The following is a 23480-nucleotide window of genomic DNA, read 5'->3' on the forward strand; positions in this document are numbered from 1 at the left end:
AGAGTTCTCTTGGTTCCAGAGCTATTGTTTGTTCACCCCCTAACGTCTCACTTACCAGAAAAAAACCCAGGGGGGTTAGGAACAGAGGTAGCACTGCACAAAACCTTCTTATATCTTCCCACATCAACACAATGTTGCCTGTGTTTCAATAGAGAGAGATATCTCTGAGGCTTCAATGTGTAATCTAAAAGAAGAAGGGGACAGTGTAACACTTCACAGATAAGCCCAGGCTGCGTTGAGGTTAATTACTAGCCGAGTGCTGCTCAGAATGCCAGATGTGTGTGTGTCTGTGTTTGTGTGTGCTTTTCAGAATGCCTGACCATAGAATACCCTGGCCATGTCAGGTCTGAAAATACAGAAGGGGGAAGGGAGGACCGCTCCTTATTGACAGAGGTTTCACAGTTGAGGTTATCTGCAACTCTGTGTGTGTGTGTGAGTGTGTGTGTGTGTGTGTGTGTGTGTGTGTGTGTGTGTGTGTGTGTGTGTGTGTGTGTGTGTGTGTGTGTGTGTGTGTGTGTGTGTGTGTGTGTGTGTGTGTGTGTGTGTGTGTGTGTGTGTGTGAACCCCAGTGCTCAGATGCAGTTCAGTGGGACAGCTCCAGGTAAAGAGGTCTTCAAACGGGTTGTGTTGAATGTATCAAACCACCTGCTTTGCCAACTGCTAGTGGGGCTTGTGGCTTCCCTTCTCATTGGTGCATTACGCTGTTAACATTGCTGCTGATTCTACACGCTCTCTCTCCAAGGCATAGGCTAATTAATGGATACCATTCGTAGTTGATTAGCCACAGTTCTTTCGGTAATTACATTCGCATACTAACCACTCACAAGAAAACGAGGGGAGAAAGAAACAAAGGAGTGGAAAATAAATTAATGCACTTCTCATCTCGCTCTGATCTTAATTTGTTTCCACTATTGTTTGGCTTCCGCTTAAGATAAGAAACCATTTTTTCTCTCCCTCTATATTTGAGTTGTTCCACTTTCATAATGTTTCACTAGAATGACTTTGTAATAATTACACAAAATGAGATTATTCCAGTGCTTTGTGCAAATGGAGAAAGTGTCACAGAGGGAGGACTCATGAAGACACAAACCTCTTCCCCTCTTCCCCTCTTCCCCTCTTCACCTCTTCCCCTCTTCCTCCCTCTTCCTCCCTGCCCGGTGTAGGCTGGGGTTTGTGGGGTTTGTGCTGCTGCTGTAGCCTGGTCACAGAGAGGTGCATTGTGCTCTAGGGCCCAGCTGCTAGTGCATAATACTTCATTCTGTGTCCCATTGTTCCTACCTGTCAGCATGCTTGTGTCTCAGAAGAAAGGAAGTGGCAGCCATTTTGATATGAGGGCTGTGTGTGTGGGTTTAGGGGGCTCGTCATGAACGCAAAACACAGCGCTGTTGCTATTTCTTAACTAAACTAAAGGACACATTTTGTAATAGCTCATCTAGCTACACTTATCCCCTCCATTCATGCTTGCCTTTCACCAATCCAAAAAACCACAACCGCTCCATGTCCTATTGGTACTCTCCCACCATCTTTTTTTAGTTCCTTGGCAGCATCCTCCTCCCTTGGGTTACTTGAAGTTAATAACCTGCCAGAGCATCTTGATACTTTGCTTTGTGATGCAAACCCGTGCTTAATTACCATCCCATAAGGCATGAATTTCATTATTCCAGATTCCAGATTTTCATTACCTTGCAGTGAATTGGCTACAGCTTCTCAAAAGACATATTTCTACTATGTGACAATAGAGCAATGTCACCCAAGCAGAAACAACTAGAACTAAACTCAACACGTACATGTGAAAAATGTAAACGCAAGTGACACTAATTGAATGGATCTGTGAAAGGAAATATCTCTGTGACACTGATTTGACATAATCTTGGTACGAGGCCAGAGGTATAATGATGATCTGTTCTCTTCTCTTGCAGTTTGCCAACAACAACAACTACATGAACATGGCAGATGTAGCTGCTGGTGGTGATGTAAGTATCCCTTCTCCACTTTTCTCATCTATCCCTTCACGTTCTGATCCCTTCTCCACATTCTGCTCCCTTCTCCATGTTCTGATCCCTTCACGTTCTGATCCCTTCTCCACATTCTGCTCCCTTCTCCATGTTCTGATCCCTTCTCTACGTTCTGATCCCTTCTCCACGTTCTGCTCCCTTCTCCATGTTCTGATCCCTTCTCCACGTTCTGATCCCTTCTCCACGTTCTGATCCCTTCTCCACGTTCTGATCCCTTCTCTACGTTCTGATCCCTTCTCTACGTTCTGATCCCTTCTCCACGTTCTGATCCCTTCTCCACGTTCTGATCCCTTCTCCACGTTCTGATCCCTTCTCCACGTTCTGATCCCTTCTCCACGTTCTGATCCCTTCTCCACGTTCTGATCCCTTCTCCACGTTCTGATCCCTTCTCCACGTTCTGATCCCTTCTCCACGTTCTGATCCCTTCTCCACATTTCTGATCCCTTCTCCACGTTCTGATCCCTTCTCCACGTTCTGATCCCTTCTCCACGTTCTGATCCCTTCTCCACGTTCTGATCCCTTCTCCACGTTCTGATCCCTTCTCCACGTTCTGATCCCTTCTCCACGTTCTGATCCCTTCTCCACGTTCTGATCCCTTCTCCACGTTCTGATCCCTTCTCCACGTTCTGATCCCTTCTCCACGTTCTGATCCCTTCTCCACGTTCTGATCCCTTCTCCACGTTCTGATCCCTTCTCCACGTCTCCCTTCTCCACGTTCTGATCCCTTCTCCACGTTCTGATCCCTTCTCCACGCTCTGATCCCTTCTCCACGTTCTGATCCCTTCTCCACGTTCTGATCCCTTCTCCGTTCTGATCCCTTCTCCACGTTCTGATCCCTTCTCCACGTTCTGATCCCTTCTCCACGTTCTGATCCCTTCTCCACGTTCTGATCCCTTCTCCACGTTCTGATCCCTTCTCCACGTTCTGATCCTGATCCTTCTCCACGTTCTGATCCCTTCTCCACGTTCTGATCCCTTCTCCACGTTCTGATCCCTTCTCCACGTTCTCATCCCTTCTCCACGTTCTCATCCCTTCTCCACGTTCTGATCCCTTCTCCACGTTCTGATCCCTTCTCCACGTTCTGATCCCTTCTCCACGTTCTGATCCCTTCTCCACGTTCTGATCCCTTCTCCACGTTCTGATCCCTTCTCCACGTTCTGCTCCCTTCTCCACGTTCTGATCCCTTCTCCACGTTCTGATCCCTTCTCCACGTTCTGATCCCTTCTCCACGTTCTGATCCCTTCTCCACGTTCTCATCCCTTCTCCACGTTCTCATCCCTTCTCCACGTTCTCATCCCTTCTCCACGTTCTGATCCCTTCTCCACGTTCTGATCCCTTCTCCACGTTCTGATCCCTTCTCCATGTTCTGATCCCTTCTCTACGTACTGATCATGTCAAGGCCAACATTGGCGATGTAGAGAAGTCAATGAATCAGATGTCAAAGATAACAACTACTATTTGTCCGATAGTGGACCGGCAGACAAGCTATAGTAAATTATAGACTACAATTGTTTTTAACATTGAGTAAGGCTTTGTTGTATTGCTGTTTAATAGCTTCATACCGAAGCAAGACCCTGCATAGATTGGTAGTAAGATTAGTCAAGTTCTGAAATCCTTGTGATGTGTCTAGCTTGACAGGACTCTGCAAGCCAAGCCAGGGTGAGGTGTCAGAAAGTTAGGGATGTAAACACCTGTTTTCCCTCGTGTTCCAAGACATGATCAAGGAGCCTGAGGAGAAACACGCGCCATCACTCACAAAACCACTCTCTGTCTTGCCTGGCAGTTCCAATGCCTTGAATGTCATGTGGCATGACTTTAGAAGTGTCTGAATGATCTGTGTATGTTATGGTAAGGACACATAGAGTAGGTTAGGGACTACTTCTGATGAGCTGCCGAACTCACATTTCATGTCCCTCTGAGCGTTGGTGACTGAGGATTCAACAGTGTGCTAAATATACCAGTGTAGTCGACCTCCAACCTCTCTCCTGCCCTGTCATTAGGAAGAAGTGCACCAAAAATAGCCATCATCTATCCACAATAGTTCAAAACAGAGCAATCTCATACTGTTTAGTGTACCAGGGTGCTGTCTAAAGAGAGACTGATCTAGCCTGCTGTCTCAACCATGTATCAAGCAGCCACAGTATTGCCATAGAGATGATGAAAACAGATGCCTTTGTAATGTTACACATCACATCTTTCTCCATGGTTGAGAAAGCTATTTTTTCTTAACTCATTTGCTCAATGGTGATGCTACTCAGTCATGCAGATACAGTACAGCCGGGACTGCACAGACTGACGCAACTACAAAGCTTTCATAGAGTCTTATAGGGAGATGTTTCATTTGCCAACAAATTTGCTAAAACTTAGTGCATCCATCCTCCATGTCCAGGGGCTGCTGAGGCCAAAGAAATATAATTACTAGAACCGGCATCCCCATGCAACTCAATGTGCCATGGTCAAAGGGTCTTTTTTTAACCCAATCTAGTTACTCTACTTCTATGGCTGAGACCCTCTGTGGTGAGGCGAGTGGAGTCCACACCATCACAAGCTGTTCAGAGATCATTCAGCCCAAGCTGTGAAAGCCCAGTGTGGCTGGACTGGCTGGGTGGGGGCTGGTGGTAGGGGGAAGGCAGGAGAGTTGATAGAACAGCCAAGCAGCTAATTTGCATTTGATCAAAAGGAGCAACTGTTTCCAGTGTTATGGCGCAGATGGCATTGTACTTCAGCCCACATTTTGTGTGTGTGCGTGCGTGCGTGTGCATGCGTGTAGAGAGCGATATAGAAAAATATGTCTTAGTGTAACCACAGACAGAGCACCGAATATTTATTTTTTCTAATGAAAAAAAGGATTGGAGTGTGTAAAGTATTGTTTCTTGTAACCTGAACTGGGGGGACATTTAAGTGACTTTCCACTTTGAATTGTGTAATTTCACACTAAAATGAGATTTCTCTCTACTGTAACGCTGTATTAATCAAGTTAATGTGACAGGCCTTGGCTCTGGGTGCACTGGAAGAGAAAGCTTCTGTACCAGCACCAGCCAAAATGGATCTGGCTCCATGATGAATGAGTGACTTTAACAGCAGCTAAATATATACAACTGCATTCTGCATAGACAATTGAGGCTAATGGTAATTGTAAAAAAAAAAACATCCAGTTCTCTTGCAACTGTATAATGCAGATCACTGAGTCATCTCTACACAAACACTACTGGCTATTTACTCACTGGTATACTAAAACTCAGAGAACATCTTTAAATTAGCCAATATGCTTATTCAAATAGATTAAACAATATTAGATACTTAGATGACTAGTGTATCAAAATAAACCAATATGCTTATCCAATAGATACAATAACATTGGATATGTAGATGGCTGGTGTATCAAAATCAACCAGAACTTCATATGTAACAGATAAAATAACATTGGATATTTACTGTAGATGGCTGGTGTATCAAAATCAACCAGAACTTCATATGTAACAGATAAAATAACATTGGATATTTACTGTAGATGGCTGGTGTATCAAAATCAACCAGAACTTCATATGTAACAGATAAAATAACATTGGATATTTACTGTAGATGGCTGGTGTATCAAAATCAACCAGAACTTCATATGTAACAGATAAAATAACATTGGATATTTACTGTAGATGGCTGGTGTATCAAAATCAACCAGAACTTCATATGTAACAGATAAAATAACATTGGATATTTACTGTAGATGGCTGGTGTGTTATTATTCTGAACTTACAGAATGAGATAAGATGACCTTGGTGTGCTCCTGTTGAAACACCCATCCTGACAGGGAGGATTGACTGCTCTCCTTAGAGAGTATGATACAGTACACCGGGATTCAATTCCACTCAGCGGTGGGTATCACTTCTCCCTTCCAATCAAATTAGACAGGAGTAATGATCTATGTAGAAATGGATTCGAGATGGTTACACATTTGAAATGTTGATTACGGGCCCACTGTGATGTTATCATTTGAGTATCTTTATGCTCCTCTGCCTCTCTAGATGTTGGAAACTGGAGTCTCAATCCTGGCTCTATTGATCCCGGGGCCTATTATATTCAGTAATTGCATGGCTCTGCCTTTAACAAGTCTTGGTTATTGCATCAGCGAATTGGATTACAGAAGTTTATTGAAAGGCTGGAGATATTGCCTCAAAAGCTTTTTCTTGCTGCTGTCTTCGATATTGGGAGTGAGAACACCATACATGTTCTAGATAGAAGGAATATGAGATAGATTGGAGTTCTCGATGGTTCACAGAAACACATCAGATCATTAGCATCTGAAACTCAACCATGCAACCATGTCTCATGCTTTTCCTGAATATTTCCATAATCTTTGCCTGTTAGCTGCAATAGTCAACACTTTAGCAGTGAGCCAATGTGTTTGTCATAAACCTGATGGCCTTTTCACCATGCACGTAATGCTGCCTGTGTATTAACACATTACATCATACAGCACTGGGGCTCTGTGGCTGCCTGGGAGATTCCCTATACATCTGCCCACACATGCTGGATTGATCTGGTCTGGCCTCAGCTCCCTCTTACAAGCCCTGCTCTGCCCCCTATGCCATCGGACCCTACGCCTGCCCATGGAACGACCCGACACACATGCACGCACACATAACACAAACAACATGCACACACATACAGTGACTGACATGGACACACACACACACACACACATGAAGCCAGCATCTGGTTCGCTTGGCACTTGGCACTTGGCTGTGCTGAGCTTTCATAACAATTTAAATGGATAACCAGGCTGCTGATGTCAAGGAAGTGTATTGTGCGTCTCTTAATCTGAGATCAAAGCCCCTCTAAACTGCTCCTGGTGCAGAATTAGCCAGGCTTTATGTGAAGTGACACCAGGCAGTAATGGTGCAATGCTGTAACAGTGTGTTACTCTCTGGGCTCCACCAGCCATCCATCCAGCCAGGCAGACAGGCACTTCAAGTCTGGCACCTCTCCCCGTCAGAGGATTTTTTTTATTTCACCTTTATTTAACCAGGTAGGCTAGTTGAGAACAAGTTCTCATTTGCAACTGCAACCTGGCCAAGATAAAGCAAAGCAGTTCCACACATACAACAACACAGAGTTACACATGGAATAAACAACCATACAATCAATAATACAGTAGAAAAATCTATATACAGCATGCGCAAATGAGGTAGGATAAGAGAGGTAAGGCAATAAATAGGCCGTGGTGGTGAAGTAATTACAATTAGCAATTAAACACTGGAATGGTAGAATGTGCAGAAGAAGAATGTGCAAGTAGAGATACTGGGGTGCAAAGGAGCAAGATAAGTAAATAAATACAGTATGGGGATGAGGTAGATTGGATGGGTTATTTACAGATGAGCTATGTACAGGTGCAGTGATCTGTGAGCTGCTCTGACAGCTGGTGCTTAAAGCTAGTGAGGGAGGTAAGAGTCTCCAGCTTTAGAGATTTTTGCAGTTCGTTCAAGCCATTGGCAGCAGAGAACTGGAAGGAGAGGCAGGCGAAGGAAGAATTGGCTTTGGGGGTGACCAGTGAGATATACCTGCTGGAGTGCTTGCTGTGGGTGGGTGCTGCTATGGTGACCAGTGAGCTGAGATAAGGCGTGGCTTTACCTAGCAAAGACTTGTAGTTGACCTGGAGCCAGTGGGTTTGGCGAATGAGTATGAAGCGAGGGCCAGCAAACGAGAGCGTACAGGTCGCAGTGTTGGGTAGTATATGGGGCTTTGGTGACAAAACGGATGGCACTGTGATAGACTGCATCCAATTTGTTGAGTAGAGTGTTGGAGGCTATTTTGTAAATGACATCGCCGAACTGTGTGTGCATAGTCAGTTTTACGAGGGTATGTTTGGCAGCATGAGTGAAGGATGCTTTGTTGCGGAATAGGAAGCCGATTCTAGATTTCATTTTGGATTGGAGATGTTTAATGTGAGCCTGGAAGGAGAGTTTACAGCCTTAGCAGACACCTAGGTATTTGTAGTTGTCCACACATTCTAAGTCTGAACCGTCCAGAGTAGAGGTCGACCGATTATGATTTTTCAATGCCAATACCGATACAGATTATTGGAGGGCCAAAAAAGCCGATACCGATTAATCGGCCAATTTTTATTTATTTATTTGTAATAATGGCAATTACAACAATACTGAACACTTATTACAACAACACTGAACACTTATTTTAGCTTAATATAATACATCAATAAAATCAATTTTGCCTCAAGTAAATAATGAAACGTTCAATTTGGTTTAAATAATGCAAAAACAAAGTGTTGGAGAAGAAAGTAAAAGTGTAATATGTGCTATGTAAGAAAGCTAACGTTTCAGTTCCTCGCTCAGAACATGAGAACATATGAAAGCTCGGTGGTTCCTTTTAACATGAGTCTTCAATATTCCCAGGTAAGAAGTTTTAGGTTGTAGTTATTATAGGAATTATAGGACTATTTCCCTCTATACCATTTGTATTTCATTAACATTTGACTATTGGATGTTATTAGGCACTTTAGTATTGCCAGTCTAACAGTATAGCTTCCGTCCCTCTCCTCGCTCATTCCTGGGCTCGAACCAGCAACACAACGACAACAGCCACCATCGAAGCAGTGTTACCCATGCAGAGCAATGGGAACAACTACTAGAAGGCTCAGAGCGAGTGACGTTTGACACGCTATTAGCACGAGCTAACTAGTCTCATCTCGGGAGTTGATAGGCTTTAAGTCATAAACAGCGCAATGCTTGACGCACAATGACGAAAGTGCTGTTTGAATGAATGTTTACGCGCCTGCTTCTGCCTACCACCTCTCAGTCAGATACTTAGATACTTGTATGCTTGTATGTTCAGTCAGATTACATGCAACGCAGGACACACTAGATTATATCTAGTAATATCATCAACCATGTGTAGTTAACTAGTGATTATGATTGATTGTTTTTTCTAAGATAAGCTTAATGCTAGCTAGCAACTTACCTTTGCTTACTGCATTCGTGTAACAGGCAGTCTCCTTGTGGAGTGCAACGAGAGAGAGGCAGATTGTTATTGCTTTGGACTAGTTAACTGTAATGTTGCAAGATTGGCTCCCACAAGCTGACAAGTTGAAAATCTGTCGTTCTGCCCCTGAATGAGGCAGTTAACCCACCGTTCCTAGGCCATCATTGAAAATAAGAATGTGTTCTTGACTGACTTTCCTAGTTAAATAAAGGTATAAAAAATATATTAAAAAATACCGATTGTTATGAAAACTTGAAATCGGCCCAAATTAATCGGCCATTCTGATGAATCGGTCTACCTCTAGACCAGAGTAGTGATGCTGGACGGGCGGGCAGGTGTGGGCAGCGATCGGTTGAAGAGCATGCATTTAGTTTTACTTGCATTTAAGAGAAGTTGGAGGCCACGGAAGGAGAGTTGTATGGCATTAAAGCTCATCTGGAGGTTAGTTAACACAGTGTCCAAAGAAGGGCCAGAGGTATACAGAATGGTGTCATCAAATAATCAGCAGCAGCAAGAGCGACATCATTGATGTATACAGAGAAGAGAGTCGGCCCGAGAATTTAACCCTGTGGCATCCCCATAGAGACTACCAGAGGTCCGGAAAACAGGCCCTTCGATTTGACACACTAAACTCTATCTGAGAAGAAGTTGGTGAACCAGGTGAGGAAATCATTTGAGAAACCAAGGCGGTTTAGTCTGCCAATAAGAATGTTGTGATTGACAGAGTCAAAAGCCTTAGCCAGGTCGATGAATACGGCTGCACAGTAATGTCTCTTATCAATGGAGGTTATGATATTGTTTAGGACCTTGAGCGAGACTGAGGTGCACCCATGACCAGCTCTGAAACCAGATTGCATAGCGGAGAAGGTACGGTGGGATTCGAAATGGTTGGTAATCTGTTTGTTAACTTGGCTTTTGAAGACCTTAGAAATGCAGGGTAGAATAGATTTAGGTCTGTAGCATTGGGTCTAGAGTGTCTCCCCCTTTGAAGAGGGGGATGACCGCAGCAGCTTTCCAATCTATGGGAATCTCAGACGATATGAAAGAGAGGTTAAACAGGCTAGTAATAGGGGTGCAACAATCTTGGCAGATCATTTTAGAAAGAGATGGTCCAGATTGTCGAGCCCGGCTGATGTATAGGGGTCCAGATTTTTCAGCTCTTTCAGAACATCAGCTATCTGGATTTCGGTGAAGGATAAGTGGGGGAGGTTTGGGTGATGTGCTGTGGGGAGTGTAGGGCTGTTGACCGGGGTAGGAGTAGCCAGGTGGAAATCATGGCCAGCCATATAAAAATGCTTATTGAAATTCTCAATTATAGTGGATTTATCTGTGGTAACAGTGTTTCCTAGCCTCAGTGCAGTGGGCAGCTGGGAGGAGGTGCTCTTATTCTCCATGGACTTTACAGTGTCCCAGAACCTTTTTGAGCTACAGGATGCAAATGTTGAGCTACAGGATGAAAATTTCTGTTTGAAAAAGCTAGCCTTAGCTTTCTTAACTGCCTGTGTATATTTGTTCCTAACTTCCCTTAAAAGTTGCATGTCACGGAGGCTGTTTGATGCTAATGCAGAACGTCACAGGATGTTTTTGTGCTGGTCAAGGGCAGTCAGGTCTTGAGAGTCAGATCTTGAGGGCTATATCTGTTCCTGGTTCTACATTTTTTGAATGGGGCATGCTTATTTAAGATGGTGAGGAACACACTTTTAAAGAATAACCAGGCATCCTCAACTGACGGGGATGAGGTCAATATCCTTCCAGGATACCCGTGCCAGGTCGATTAGAAAGACCTGCTCGCTGAAGTGTTTTAGGGAGCGTTTGACAGTGATGAGGGGTGGTCGTTTGACCGCAGACCCCTTACGGATGCAGGCAATGAGGCAGTGATCGCTGAGATCTTGGTTGAAAACAGCAGAGGTGTATTTGGAGGGCAAGTTGGTTAGGATGATATCTATGAGGGTGCCCGTGTTTACGGATTTGGGGTTGTACCTGGTGGGTCCATTGATCATTTGTGTGAGATTGAGGGCATCAAGCTTAGATTGTAGGATGGTCGGGATGTTAAGCATGTCACAGTTTCGGTCACTTAGCAGCACGAGCTCTGAGGATAGATGAGGGGCAATCAATTCACATATTGTGTCCAGGGCACAGCTCGGGCAGAGGGTGGTCTATAGCAAGTGGCAACAGTTTGAGACTCGTTTCTGGAAAGATGGATTTTTAAAAGTAGAAGCTCGAATTGTTTGGGTACAGACCTGGATAGTAAGACAGAACTCTGCAGGCCAACACCACCCCCTTTGGCAGTTCTATCTTGTCAGAAAATGTTATAGTTAGGGATGGAAATTTCATGGTTCTTGGTGGTTTTCCTAAGCCATGATTCAGACACGGCTAAGACATCTGGGTTAGCAGAGTGCTAAAGCAGTGAATAAAGCAAACTTAGGGAGTAGGCTTCTAATGTTAACATGCATGAAACCAAGGCTTTTACGCTTACAGAAGTCAGCAAATGAGAGCACCTGGGGAGTAGGAGTGGGGCTAGGCACTGCAGGTCCTGGATTAACCTCTACATCACCAGAGGAACAAAGGAGAAGTAGGATAAGGGTACGGCTAAAGGCTATAAGAATAGGGGCCTGCGCTGCACTGACAGCTGACACACTCCCTCCGTACCCCAGATGAGCCTTAGCTAACTTCATGTCTCAATTTTCAGCTCCCAACTCATGCAGATGTTAATTTGGATCATCATTAAGGACGGGAGAAGAGGAACACAACCACAGTCTTTGATAGCGATCTCACTTCCTCTCTCCCTCCCTTCCTCCTTCCCTCGCTCCCTCCCTCCGTTACACTATTTAGCAGAATCTAGGAAAAAAGCATTCCTCTATTCCTGCCAGGGGCAGGTCTGTTTATCTTAAAGGTCACAGTCACATTTGCTTTGTTTTACTATAAAAATGGAACTTACCTTTGCTCATCTTCGTCTAAGGGAAGGCTGTCTCAAACCTCATCCTATTTGCCACTATAATTCAGGCCACAATGCATCAGCCTACGGTCCAACATCCCTATCCAGCTCTGTTCACTGTCCTGGTTTAGCTTCTTCCACACAGATCTTGGCAAGTTGTACCCATATGAAAAGGTCCGAGAGTACTACAAATGAATGTAATGGTGATGTCCTTTTTTCCTCCCCTAAAGTATCCTTCTGAGGCCTGTGAATCCAGCCAAACAAACAGAGAGGCCCTTTTTACTGCACATCATTCTTCTCTAATGACTGGTCCAGATTGGTAATGAAGCCTGTGATGATGATGTTCTCTCCTGAACACTGCCATATGGCCCTGGCTGTAGCTCTACACCGTTGAGTCATGACAGTTCCCTTTTTACACTATGTATGTTTTAAACACTTTGTGTTTTCATTGTTAGGCATGGAGACAAAACAGGTTCCAGTGTTTTTTCAGTGACGTTAACATGAAATAAGATGGCAGTAGTAGAGTAGAGCACAGTAAATGGTTTGTTTAAAGCTTTCTGTCATTTATCCTGCTCTCCTCTACACTCTTAGAAAAAATATACATCTCAAACCTTAAATGGTTCTTTGGCTGTTCCTATAGGAGAACTCTTTGAAGAACCCCTTTTGAAAAAAGTGGTTCCAAAATGGTTCCTTGGCTGTCTCCATAGGAGAACCCATTTTGAATACAGGTAAAACTCTTTTGGGTTCTATGTAGGACCTTTTCCACAGAGGGTTCTACATGGAACCCAAAAGGGTTCTATGTGGAACCAAAAAGGGTTATCCTATGGGGACAGCCAAAGAACCCTTTTGGAACCCTTTTTTGCTAAGACAGTATAAAAGTGTCCGTTTGCTTCCCAACTGAAACAGTTCATGCATATATTATGATGACATTTTGTGACATTTTTGTTTGTTTTGGCCTTCGGCAATAGTTTTTTCATCTGTTCATGCACACAATATTTTTTCTCAAGGCAAGCTGAATCTGTGCCCCTTCGTCTGTAATTGGTCAACAGTAGGGATTGTTCAAGGACATGTTTGTTGTCATTCAACGATAGACGACTCGTTTTCATGCACATTTTTTAACTTGAGAAATACTAAACCCAACATCCTAGTTAGACGTAAAATTGTGCGACGAAGATCTCCTTGGCAAAAACATCAAAATGAATGACCATTTTTTTTGTCGTTGTTATCTTAGATTAGTCTTTCATTTTGAGGAATTATACACTGGCTACGGCATCTCAACTAGTAATATTGGTATTTTTAAAACATTTTTCAAGCTTTTCAAGAAGGTCGAAGGTATGCGAACACACTAGCTTGGTGCGCCTAGCCGAGTCCTGCTAGGCGCCCTCCGAACCGGAGCATGAGGAAGCCTTAAGCCAGAGTGCAGAGCTGTGATGAACATGCAGTGGCTCCTTCAGAAAGGATAACTGATTGAACTGCTGGGAAACAAGCATCAGAAAGTTTAAAAGTGGTCTGAAACTAAGGGAACAGGAAAATACAACTCTATTAGCCGTCTCTGCCTCTGGAATTCATCAGAGACAGCTGCCCTGAGTAGGCAATGAATTAGTTTCAAGTGTCTGTGTGCTAAAGCAAGCAACAGAAATATTACTACTCTCTAATCAAGGACTAGGCTGGCATATTCCCTATGCTGCCACTGCCTTGGGTTTTTTCATTGCCTGTTCTAGAAAAAGAGAGAGAGAGAGAGAGAGACGCTGATGGACTTCTGTTCTGCCATCCACTCTAAGCTTGCCCTGGTAAAAAATATATTAACACTGATATCAACACACTGACCTAAAGCTAACAGAAATATGTTTTTCAACTCGATTTAAGACCTTTGATATTGAGGAAAGAGTATTTGACTGCCATGCTAGTAGTGGCTGTATCCAATTGTGGCGCGTCCTATATGCATGTGGTCATTGTGGGTCGCTATGTGAATATGTTGGCCTTTTACAGAGTGGCTTAAGGAATGTACCAATGAAGACAAGACCAGTAGTAGGTGAGCAGAGCAGTCGGTACCATCTCCAAGAATCCAAATAAGCTAATTAAGTGTGACCAAAAGCTTGAATTCCGCAGGCAGAGGGATTAGACTATTTGATGAGCAGATTTAAGGGTTCAACCAAGGGGAACAATGAGAAACCCTTCTGGCCAAGCGTAATATTTCTCAGAACATTTTCTTTAAACCCATGTTTCTGTGACGTGTATTTTCTCCGCACTTCAGACCCAAGATCTTCCATCCCTGAGATTAAAGGGCTTTTATCATGTATCCTCTCCTCTCTCATGATTTCTTCACTTTTTGTAGTTGCTTTTTTTCCCTCTTCCCTCCTTACTTTGCTCAGAGTGAACTTTAATGGGTTTTAAGAAATGTTACATCTCTGTATGGTTACAGACAAGTGTTAGTACCACTCCACCTAAGTACCACTCCACCAAACTTCTCCTCTTTTAAACAATACATCCCTGTAAGGAAGGCTTCATGCAGGTATGAGAGATAAGAATGATTCCAACTTGGATCGAAACGTTGTCTGTTTTGTGTGTCTGATCAAATCCCCATGGGAGCATAGGAGAGTTGCAGATATTCCTTTGATTATAATTCATGGACATTTTTGTAGGGGTTGACACATTTTTCATAAGGAAAAATCTACTCTGAAATTTTGAAGTGGAAATTACAAACTTCAGAATAATTTTTACACCTCAAATACACTACACATTTAACATTTCCTGCATTGTAACATGATCATTGGGATCATTCCAGAGTTGTGGACATGTATTATTTCTTTGATACGTTCTTCTGGCCTGCACCTGATGAATTGGATGTGCATATGTTTCTATTATTTCCATGAATTATAATCCACATAATAATTCACATTTCCTGTTGCTGCAGGATTATTTTCCTGCTGTAACAAACTGGCTCCAATTAAGATCCTACATCTGCAGATAGTTTTAGCTAAATGTCACTATAAAGTATCTAGGCTGGTAGCGAAAGTACACATACACTGATCATAAATTCATACATTGAAGTGATAGTGTGCTTTTCCTTCCTTTTTCTCGCTCAGCCAACTTTCACTACTAGTTTCCTATACAGTACACATGATCTGTATTTATTCGTAAACATGAATCCAATGATATGACCCTGTTCTTCCCTCTCCCTATCTGCTCTCTAGACATTCCACACCCCCAGCCTGGGAGACGAGGAGTTTGAGATCCCTCCCATCACCCCTCCTCCAGAGACAGAGTCTAGCCTGGGCCTATCGGATGTGGACTCCCCCTTCCCGGGGCACCCGCTCCAGCACAGGGGACCCTTCACCCCCCAGTTCCCCCCTCAGAGCCTGGAGCTGCCCTCCATCACCATCTCACGCAACCTCATGGACCAGGAGGGGCTCTCCAGCATCAACGGCCTGCCATTGGTGAGTACTAGACTGGACCAACACTTAGGGTTGAGGGATTTAATAGATACTACAGTCACATGCATAGGCTCTTCAATAATTATAGGGCTAGGGCAGGTATAAGGTGTCAATCTGATGGATTTGTTCATGCACAGAGAAACTAGAGTACCAGGCACCAACACTTGGGTACAGGATCAAGGTGCTGTCATATAAACATATACATAGAAAAAGGTCAGGAGAGCCCATGTGACCATTACAGTATGATCTGAGTACCTGGAGAATACCTTTACTCTTTATTAGGCCATAGAGTAACCTTCACTGCACTCAGTGCACACCTCCAGTTGTTACTGCATCTGGCACAGCATCTGGCCCGTTTATAAAGCTGAAGGATGGAATAGTATCACAATGCTAGCTAGACAATGGTTGCAGTATGTAAATACTGAATTCTGTTTGGGTTTATAAAGGAAAAACAAAGCCTACCAAAAGAACCCTCTTTGTAATAGGAACATAAATGAATGGATCATGGGCATGATGGCACAATGTATTTTTCCCCACAGGGAGTGGTGAAAGTGAGTCCCCAAAAAGTGCCACTGTTTCATGGGTCCGTATGTTGGTTCCAGAAACCCTGTTCTGTAGATGCTGATGCATCATTCTGTCCTGTCCTGTCCCCTCCACTGTCACATGATGTGTTTCCATGCCTTTATCTACATGTTGTTATGTTCAGAGCCTGAATGCACTCAGTCAACTGACAGACAGAGCTTTGTTTGAGTTCAGAATCCCAGGTTTTGTATTTGGTTAAATATCACGATGCTACTAGAATTAACCTTTCGGTGTGAGTACTTAGAAAGGGAGTCAATTAATGGACCTCCAGCTTAGCCTTCCTGTCCATTGGTGTGGATGAGAGAATCTGTAATGGTTCCGGAACCCAGTAATCACTTTCTTTATGTTGATAGAGTTCTATGTTATAGATTTTTTTTTAACTGATAGAAAAAGCATTCTTAAATGCCATTGAGGATGAAATGCATTGAGGAGGAAACGTGGAAATGTCACTTGCTGAGAGATGATGATATTGATGCTGTGTTTTTTGGGGGCTGAACTGCAAAAAAATCATCACATTGAACAAAAATATCATGATAGTTTTAGCCATATTATGCATGTAAAAATGTATTTCAGACCCCCCACTTTTAAACCAGACACATATGGTGAATCGCATACAGTGTATGATATTACAGAATATGTATTTACATTCTGATATGGGCAGGCACTATAACATTTCATTGCCTTTTTTCCTCCCTTCCATGCTGCTGGCATGTAAAATAATTGCAGCTTTTAAAATATCTGTGCTGCATAAGCGAGCCCCGGAAGGCTTTTGCCTAAAGAATTTTCATTTCATGGTCAGTTAAGCTTTTTTACATCTGGAGAAGAAACGGAACCTTGACACAATTACAGTCCTGACTGTTCTCACGACTTGGTGGAGGATTAGATTTGATTCTCCAACATTATTCCTCTTTAACACCATTTGCATGGCTCATGTCTCTGATTGTAAGGAGACTCTATTAAAACTACAGGGAAAGAATGTGCGGTTTCTGCTCATTTGCCTCGTGGCATTGTCACTGGGAGACTGTTGCACACTGCTCTGCTCCTTTATCACTCAGCAAACATTGTACCACAGACAGAAAGGCAGAAAGGCTTACCGACCGTGAACTCCATTATGTTCTGGATATGGGATTGATCCCCAAAAGTTCTGAACACAGAGACAACGCAGGGAAATTACATTGATCTATGCCATTGTCTTTGGGTTGAGATTTGAAAAGGGTTGAGGGAAGTAACTATTTTAATGACCTATACAGTGTTTATAAAAGTGTTATTATATTTTAGGTTCATTTTGTCAGTGGAATGACATTGGGGGACAACATTATGTACACTACACTGTTGTGTATCTCTTATTTGAAACGTCTGCAAGGACATATAAATAAACCATGCAAATAAAACATAGTAAGTATGTTTCCCAACCAGCCACAGTTTTCATATTTCCCAAATAGTTTTCTCTGTTCTCTTAGCTCTGTGGCAGTGGGTAATTCGTAACTGTGATAGCCTCTCGCTACACCACCATGACAGAAAAAAACAAACCAATGGGTGTACAATGTACCTGTACCATTTTCAAATCCCCCTCCATGTAGTTGCTCTGCCAAGTGTTCCATTAATTCCATTCCCCCAATGCTCCATGTATGTCTAGCAAATTGGCCACAAATGCTATGGTTCTACAAAGAGAAGTACATTTCTGTGGGCTGCAGACAGTCAGAAACGGCTGGCAGAAAGCAAATCATTATTTATTTAATCTGCTCTCCTAACAAGCTTCTGACTGTCATTTGTGTCTCGCAGCATGTGTCCTCCTGATTTGGTCTCTGTCAATAGTGCCAAATACTATTGGAGGTGGAACTGGTCTCTCTCTCTCTCTCTCTCTCTCTCTCTCTCTCTCTCTCTCTCTCTCTCTCTCTCTCTCTCTCTCTCTCTCTCTCTCTCTCTCTCTCTCTCTCTCTCTCTCTCTCTCTCTCTCTCTCTCTCTCTCTCTCTCTCTCTCTCTCTCTCTCTCTCTCTCTCTCTAGACTTTTCCTGTGTTTCCTCCCTTGTAAGAAAGTAAAAGCATGGGTGGATATGGCTGTCTATAAAAGGTCCCTTCTATGTGTCATATCTTCATAATTGGGTTAGAAATAGCCCACTTGAGTAGAAATTAATATGGAGTAAAATGTATCTTTCTAGGTTTGTTGCCCAAAATTGATGCAGAGATGCATGTTTATTGTATTTACATGAATACATATTGACTATTTGTCAAAATCTAGTCAGTAGGAAACTAATCTGCATCATGTGCGCTATGTTCACCCTAATGACTTATTACACACACAAATTTAGCCAGCTAGACTAGTACATTCATCCACAGTTGTTTTCCTCTATAGCCAACACCCAGCAATGCCATGCAATTGGGTCTGACCTGGGGATTTGTAGCTGACTGTATGTACAGTATGGTTAATTACACCCTGATAGTCTATCAATGTAATCCCCTAGATTCTGACCCGTCACAAACCACGGTGTCTTGAATAAAATGGAAAATATGACCAGTGTTGCAGAAACAATGTTTTTTTTACACTCTCTTATCTTCCTTCCAAGCTGAGTAGCACTGACATCAGTTGTACATCCATTTCAGAGAGTGGATTTTTTTGTCATTATTTTCTTCGTTTCTTTTCTCTTTTTACTTTCAGCCAGACAGATGTTGTGACATATTGGGTCAGTCAGAAATGAAAGATATTCATGCAGGCATGCAATACTTGTAATGAAGTCTCAACCTGACCTTCTGTGTGATTGATTCTGTAATTTAGTTTTCTCAGGCAGCCAGCGCTTGAAATGAAATGATATCATGTTGAACAACTTTTAAATACCCACAGTGCACCGGGAGAAATGGGGGAAGGAAGAGTTTTGGGACGGGGGACATTAATTGTGGGAGAAGGGGATTTGTAACCCTTCATGGTCAGACAAAATGGGGTTGTGGAAGGGAAGAATTTGTTTTTGGGCTTGGAGGTTGGATGGAGAGGGGTTAGTCAGTGGACGGACTGTGACTGTGTATATGCGCAGCAGTATAACGTGAGGTTTGTTAAAGCCAGAGACAGGAGAGAGGAGTCGAAAAACAATTTATCTTCATGCTATTATAGCCTTTACCAGCATTCTAAATTCCATTTTTCTCATTTGGCTTAAGCACCAAGGTTCTGCGGGCAGGGAGCCGAAAAGGGAGGAGTAAGAAAATAAGATGTACCCGTTTAAAAGCACATACAGTAAAGGACTATGTGCAGAGGACTGATAAACTATCTTTAATAGGACTGACCTTTCATGCTGGCGAAAGTTACTGGGGGACTCATCCTTATAATTACCATATAGATGATTTTACCCCTCTTCTGCAATGGAACATTTCCAAGAGCCTCTGTCAATGATTGAATGGAAATTGAACTTGTTAACATTCTTTTCAGCCTGTTATGGCTCACACAGTGCCACTGGTAATACATTTCCCACCTCCCCAAATTCTGATTCCAATATCTTCAAGAACAGATGCAAGGCTCTTTTCATTTACATCGCTGCTATTGAGATTTTATCTCTGGTACTTCTGAATGAGTAATGTTGCATTTTCAGTCCAGCTGCTGTGTTTATTAGCCAGTGTGTTGTGGAAGGGTCTTGGCTATTGTTTTTGTTTTTTATTGCATCTTATTCATAGTCGTTGGGATGCTTTGGTGCAGGGGAGAGGATAGGATGTGTAGTCAAAGCCAACAACCTTATATCAAACAAGCCAATATGCTTGTGACAGCTTGACAGGTACACATAACTTGCTGTGTATCATTTTGCTGCTGGCTCCTTGAGCTTGAGGTTTTTTAAAAGGCATAGATGTTGAGAGACTGATTGATTGATTGGAGAGTAGATTGCATAGACTCTGGCTTTACTTGTGTTTGATACACATGTACACACACACACACACACACACACACACACACACACACACACACACACACACACACACACACACACACACACACACACACACACACACACACACACACACACACACACACACACACACACACACACACACACACACACACACACTAGTTGGATGGAGCCTGATAGGGGAGAGAAGAGAAGGGGTTGGCTTGTCACATCTGGCCACTGTGCATTTGAGATAAGGACTTATTTACAGATTTATGATGACTATCAAGCTATCTTCTTAGATGTCTGCTGTGACTGCAGACAATATCTGCATCCCAAAGGCACCCTATTCCCTACATAGTGCACTTTGTGCCCTGGTTAAAAGTATACACTATATAAAGAATAGGGTGCCATTTGGGATGCAGATAATATTCCAATTAAAATGCAAATGAGAGGACAGAACGACATAAATTAACAGACTTGTTGCAGATTCACACATTACAATCACAGCCACTGTAGCTGGAAATGATGATATCCTTTCTCAGGGACTAGTATTATCCAGGGGTGTTTTGATAGCATGGTTAATATAGATGTGTTAACATTAGGCCTAAGCTAGGGTAAGTTTGCCTACTCTATAATCACTCACTCCTCTTCAAACTTTGTTTGTACAGCTTTTCTGTTACATACAGCATATATGTTACACACATTTTACATACATGGTCATTTTTTAACACTGAAGTTACATAGCAAATATATAGTTTTTTCATATAGATTACGTGAATCACTCACTCTTTTAGGTAAATAGTTGTGAGCTGTAAAGAGCCGTAGATATATTTATAGCCACCAGCCCAGTTTATAATATTATGCAACTATAGTCTTTTTAGCAAGCTGGGTTATGCGATATTATTGTAACACTAGTGTAAGCTATTTCACCACAAACCCATTTACAAGGCCAGCTATCACTAAAGCCAGCAAACACAAGATACATTTTGAAAGGCAAACCATTTTTGAATGCTATGACCGTAGCTGTTATGAAGAAAACTCAGCATTTGACACAAATGGCAGGATGTGTCATTGCTCTAAGTGATATTGCATCATTGTGATATTGTGTTGAAGTGTTGAAATGTTGTTACAAAGATAGTCATGGCTAAAGAGCTCAGTGTGTTTCATCTGTGATGCTCTCAATGAGCAGAGAGTCACTCTGAGAGCACTCACTTACTGTAGCTCACGACTGGAGGTGACAATGAGACTTACACATTAAGTGGAACGGTTTCAGACTGAAGATATGTAAGTCAACATTACATCGCTATCCCATTGCTCAAAGTTATTTCACCATTTATTCAAAGAGCGAATTGAATGGTTGGCATGATTTATTTCACTATTTATTCAAAGAGAGAATTGAATGGTTGGCATGTTTGCATCATCAGAAAAAATATGTATATAAATTGTATTCTATTCCGTCACTGGTGGAGTATTTCTACGTAAATATTGTACTGTACTGTTTTATGATAAGTAGTAGACATGACATATGAGAAAGATGGGAGACAAATGGATTGTAAATTCAATATGTTTCTGTTCTGAGAAGGTGTTTGAATATTGTTTTGAAGACAGGGTTCGTAAGGTTCTCTCAATAAAGCAAGGTGTGTGGGTATATAATGTGTTGATGTTGGGAGAGATGGAGTTTGTGCTGCTGCTGAATACCAGATGGATGTTACTCAGGGAGAACACACGAACACACACACACACGAACACACACGAACACACACGCACGCACGCACGCACGCACGCACACACACACACACACACACACACACACACACACACACACACACACACACACACACACACACACACACACACACACACACACACACACACACACACACACACACACACACACACACACACACACACACACCTCCCTAACAAATCACATGTTTGTTGTGTTCGGTTATGTTCACTATTCCCTGAACCGCTGATCATTCTCCCCTCTGAGAGAATGGCAGGCCATGTAATTCCATCCTCTGTGCAATCAATGCAAACACCTACCTCTTCCTCTCTCTTTACACAAAGAGCTTTTGAAAGCCATAATGTTTAATCTGGAAAATATATTAGAAAATGTGAAGATGGTATGATATACCCACAACGGTAAAAAGAGGAAGAAAAATGCCCATGACATGCCAATCGTATCTTTCAGCCAGTTGATTTATAGAGTTGATTATATAGAAATACTTTTTCACTCTTTGGCAGTTAAAGTATGATCTATGAAACCTGCCAGCAGATAGCATTTAATTTCGAAACATACTGGAGGAGGTATCATTTTGTGCCCCCATCTGCCAGCCAGGGGAAATTTATAACCTTCAAAATGTCAGACTTCACAGAAATGTATAGCATTTTTATTTGTTGCATGGGCATTAAATCCAAAATATCTTTGAGGTAGTCATTGTGCATACACATGTTTTTGTCCTGGCATTTGAGGTTATGTAGCCTAACCATCTCAAGGGTACTAACTCAGTCCATTATACACCAGGATCTGAGCAGTCAAAGCTGTGCCACAGATTTCCATACAATAGACTTTTGTGAACCGTATCAATTGAGCTGTGAAGCCATCTATTAATGGCAGATCAAACTGGCGACTCAGGTTTCAAGATAATTCATCAAAGTTGATAATGGGAGAAGTGAAAGACCCAGGACCATGTGTTATGTTACGTGATGCATTGTGGCCATGTGACAGTCTGGAAGAATGTGATGACCAGATTATTTTACTGCTATGCTCTGGTCCAATATCTGTTTGTGCTGTATAGCCAAGTCCTACTTGGTTGTGAAGCCAAACAAATGGCTATATAGCACAAACAGATATGGTACCAGGCTACAGATACAGTACAGTCTCTTAAAAGTCATATTTACTGACTTTTCCCTCTCTTTCTCCTCTGATTCAGAACATGCAGGGCCAACTCCGCCAGTACCCCCCTAACCCCGCCATGGTCATGAGATCCATCATCAGCATGAACAACCCCCATGGTATGATGTCCCGGAACCAGCTGACCACCATCAACCAGTCCCAGCTCAGCGCCCAGCTGGGCCTGAACATGACAGGACCCAAAATCCCCCATACTTCGCCCTCACCACCAACCAGCAAGTCAGCCACGCCCTCACCCTCCAGCTCTATCAACGAGGACGACCAAGACCAGGACAATAGGGTGAGTGAGGAAAACTCTATGAAAGGGCCTTAAATAAAAACACATTTTAAAGAAGGCTACACTAAGATTGTGCTCACTTTAGTGTGAAATAGACTTGATTGAATAGCACAGTGAATGCTTGATATTCATATACATTTGTTGAGGGTGGTTGTGTTAGTAAAGTGTTACATCCACATTTGGGCTCCTGAGTGGTGCAGCATCTCAGTGCAAGCGGCGTCACTGCAGTCCCTTGCTTAAATCCAGGCTGCATCACATCCGGCCGTGATTGGGAGTCCCATAGGGCGGCGCACAATTGGCCCAGCGTCGTCCAGTTTTGGCAGGGGTAGGCCGTCATTGTAAATAAGAATTTATTCTTAACTGACTTGCCTAGTTTAACAAAATAAAATTCCTTTGGCACTACAACATGTCACCATTGAATTGCATTAATCTGTCTAAACCAGATCACTCTTCTTGT

General features: G+C 42.7%; 1 protein-coding gene across 1 annotated transcript in view; it reads left to right on the top strand.

The window, feature by feature from the left end:
• The window catches only part of tox3 (TOX high mobility group box family member 3), a 62080-nt gene that overhangs the window by 33635 nt on the left and 4965 nt on the right, over positions 1-23480 (top strand). Inside the window, exons 2-4 of the mRNA XM_046345646.1 lie at positions 1920-1973; positions 15141-15383; positions 22766-23026. Of these exons, the coding sequence (XP_046201602.1) occupies positions 1920-1973; positions 15141-15383; positions 22766-23026 (558 nt within the window). The remainder of the gene's footprint in view (positions 1-1919; positions 1974-15140; positions 15384-22765; positions 23027-23480) is intronic.

This window comes from Oncorhynchus gorbuscha, linkage group LG04 (assembly GCF_021184085.1).
Source record: "Oncorhynchus gorbuscha isolate QuinsamMale2020 ecotype Even-year linkage group LG04, OgorEven_v1.0, whole genome shotgun sequence".
Classification (NCBI taxonomy): domain Eukaryota; kingdom Metazoa; phylum Chordata; class Actinopteri; order Salmoniformes; family Salmonidae; genus Oncorhynchus; species Oncorhynchus gorbuscha.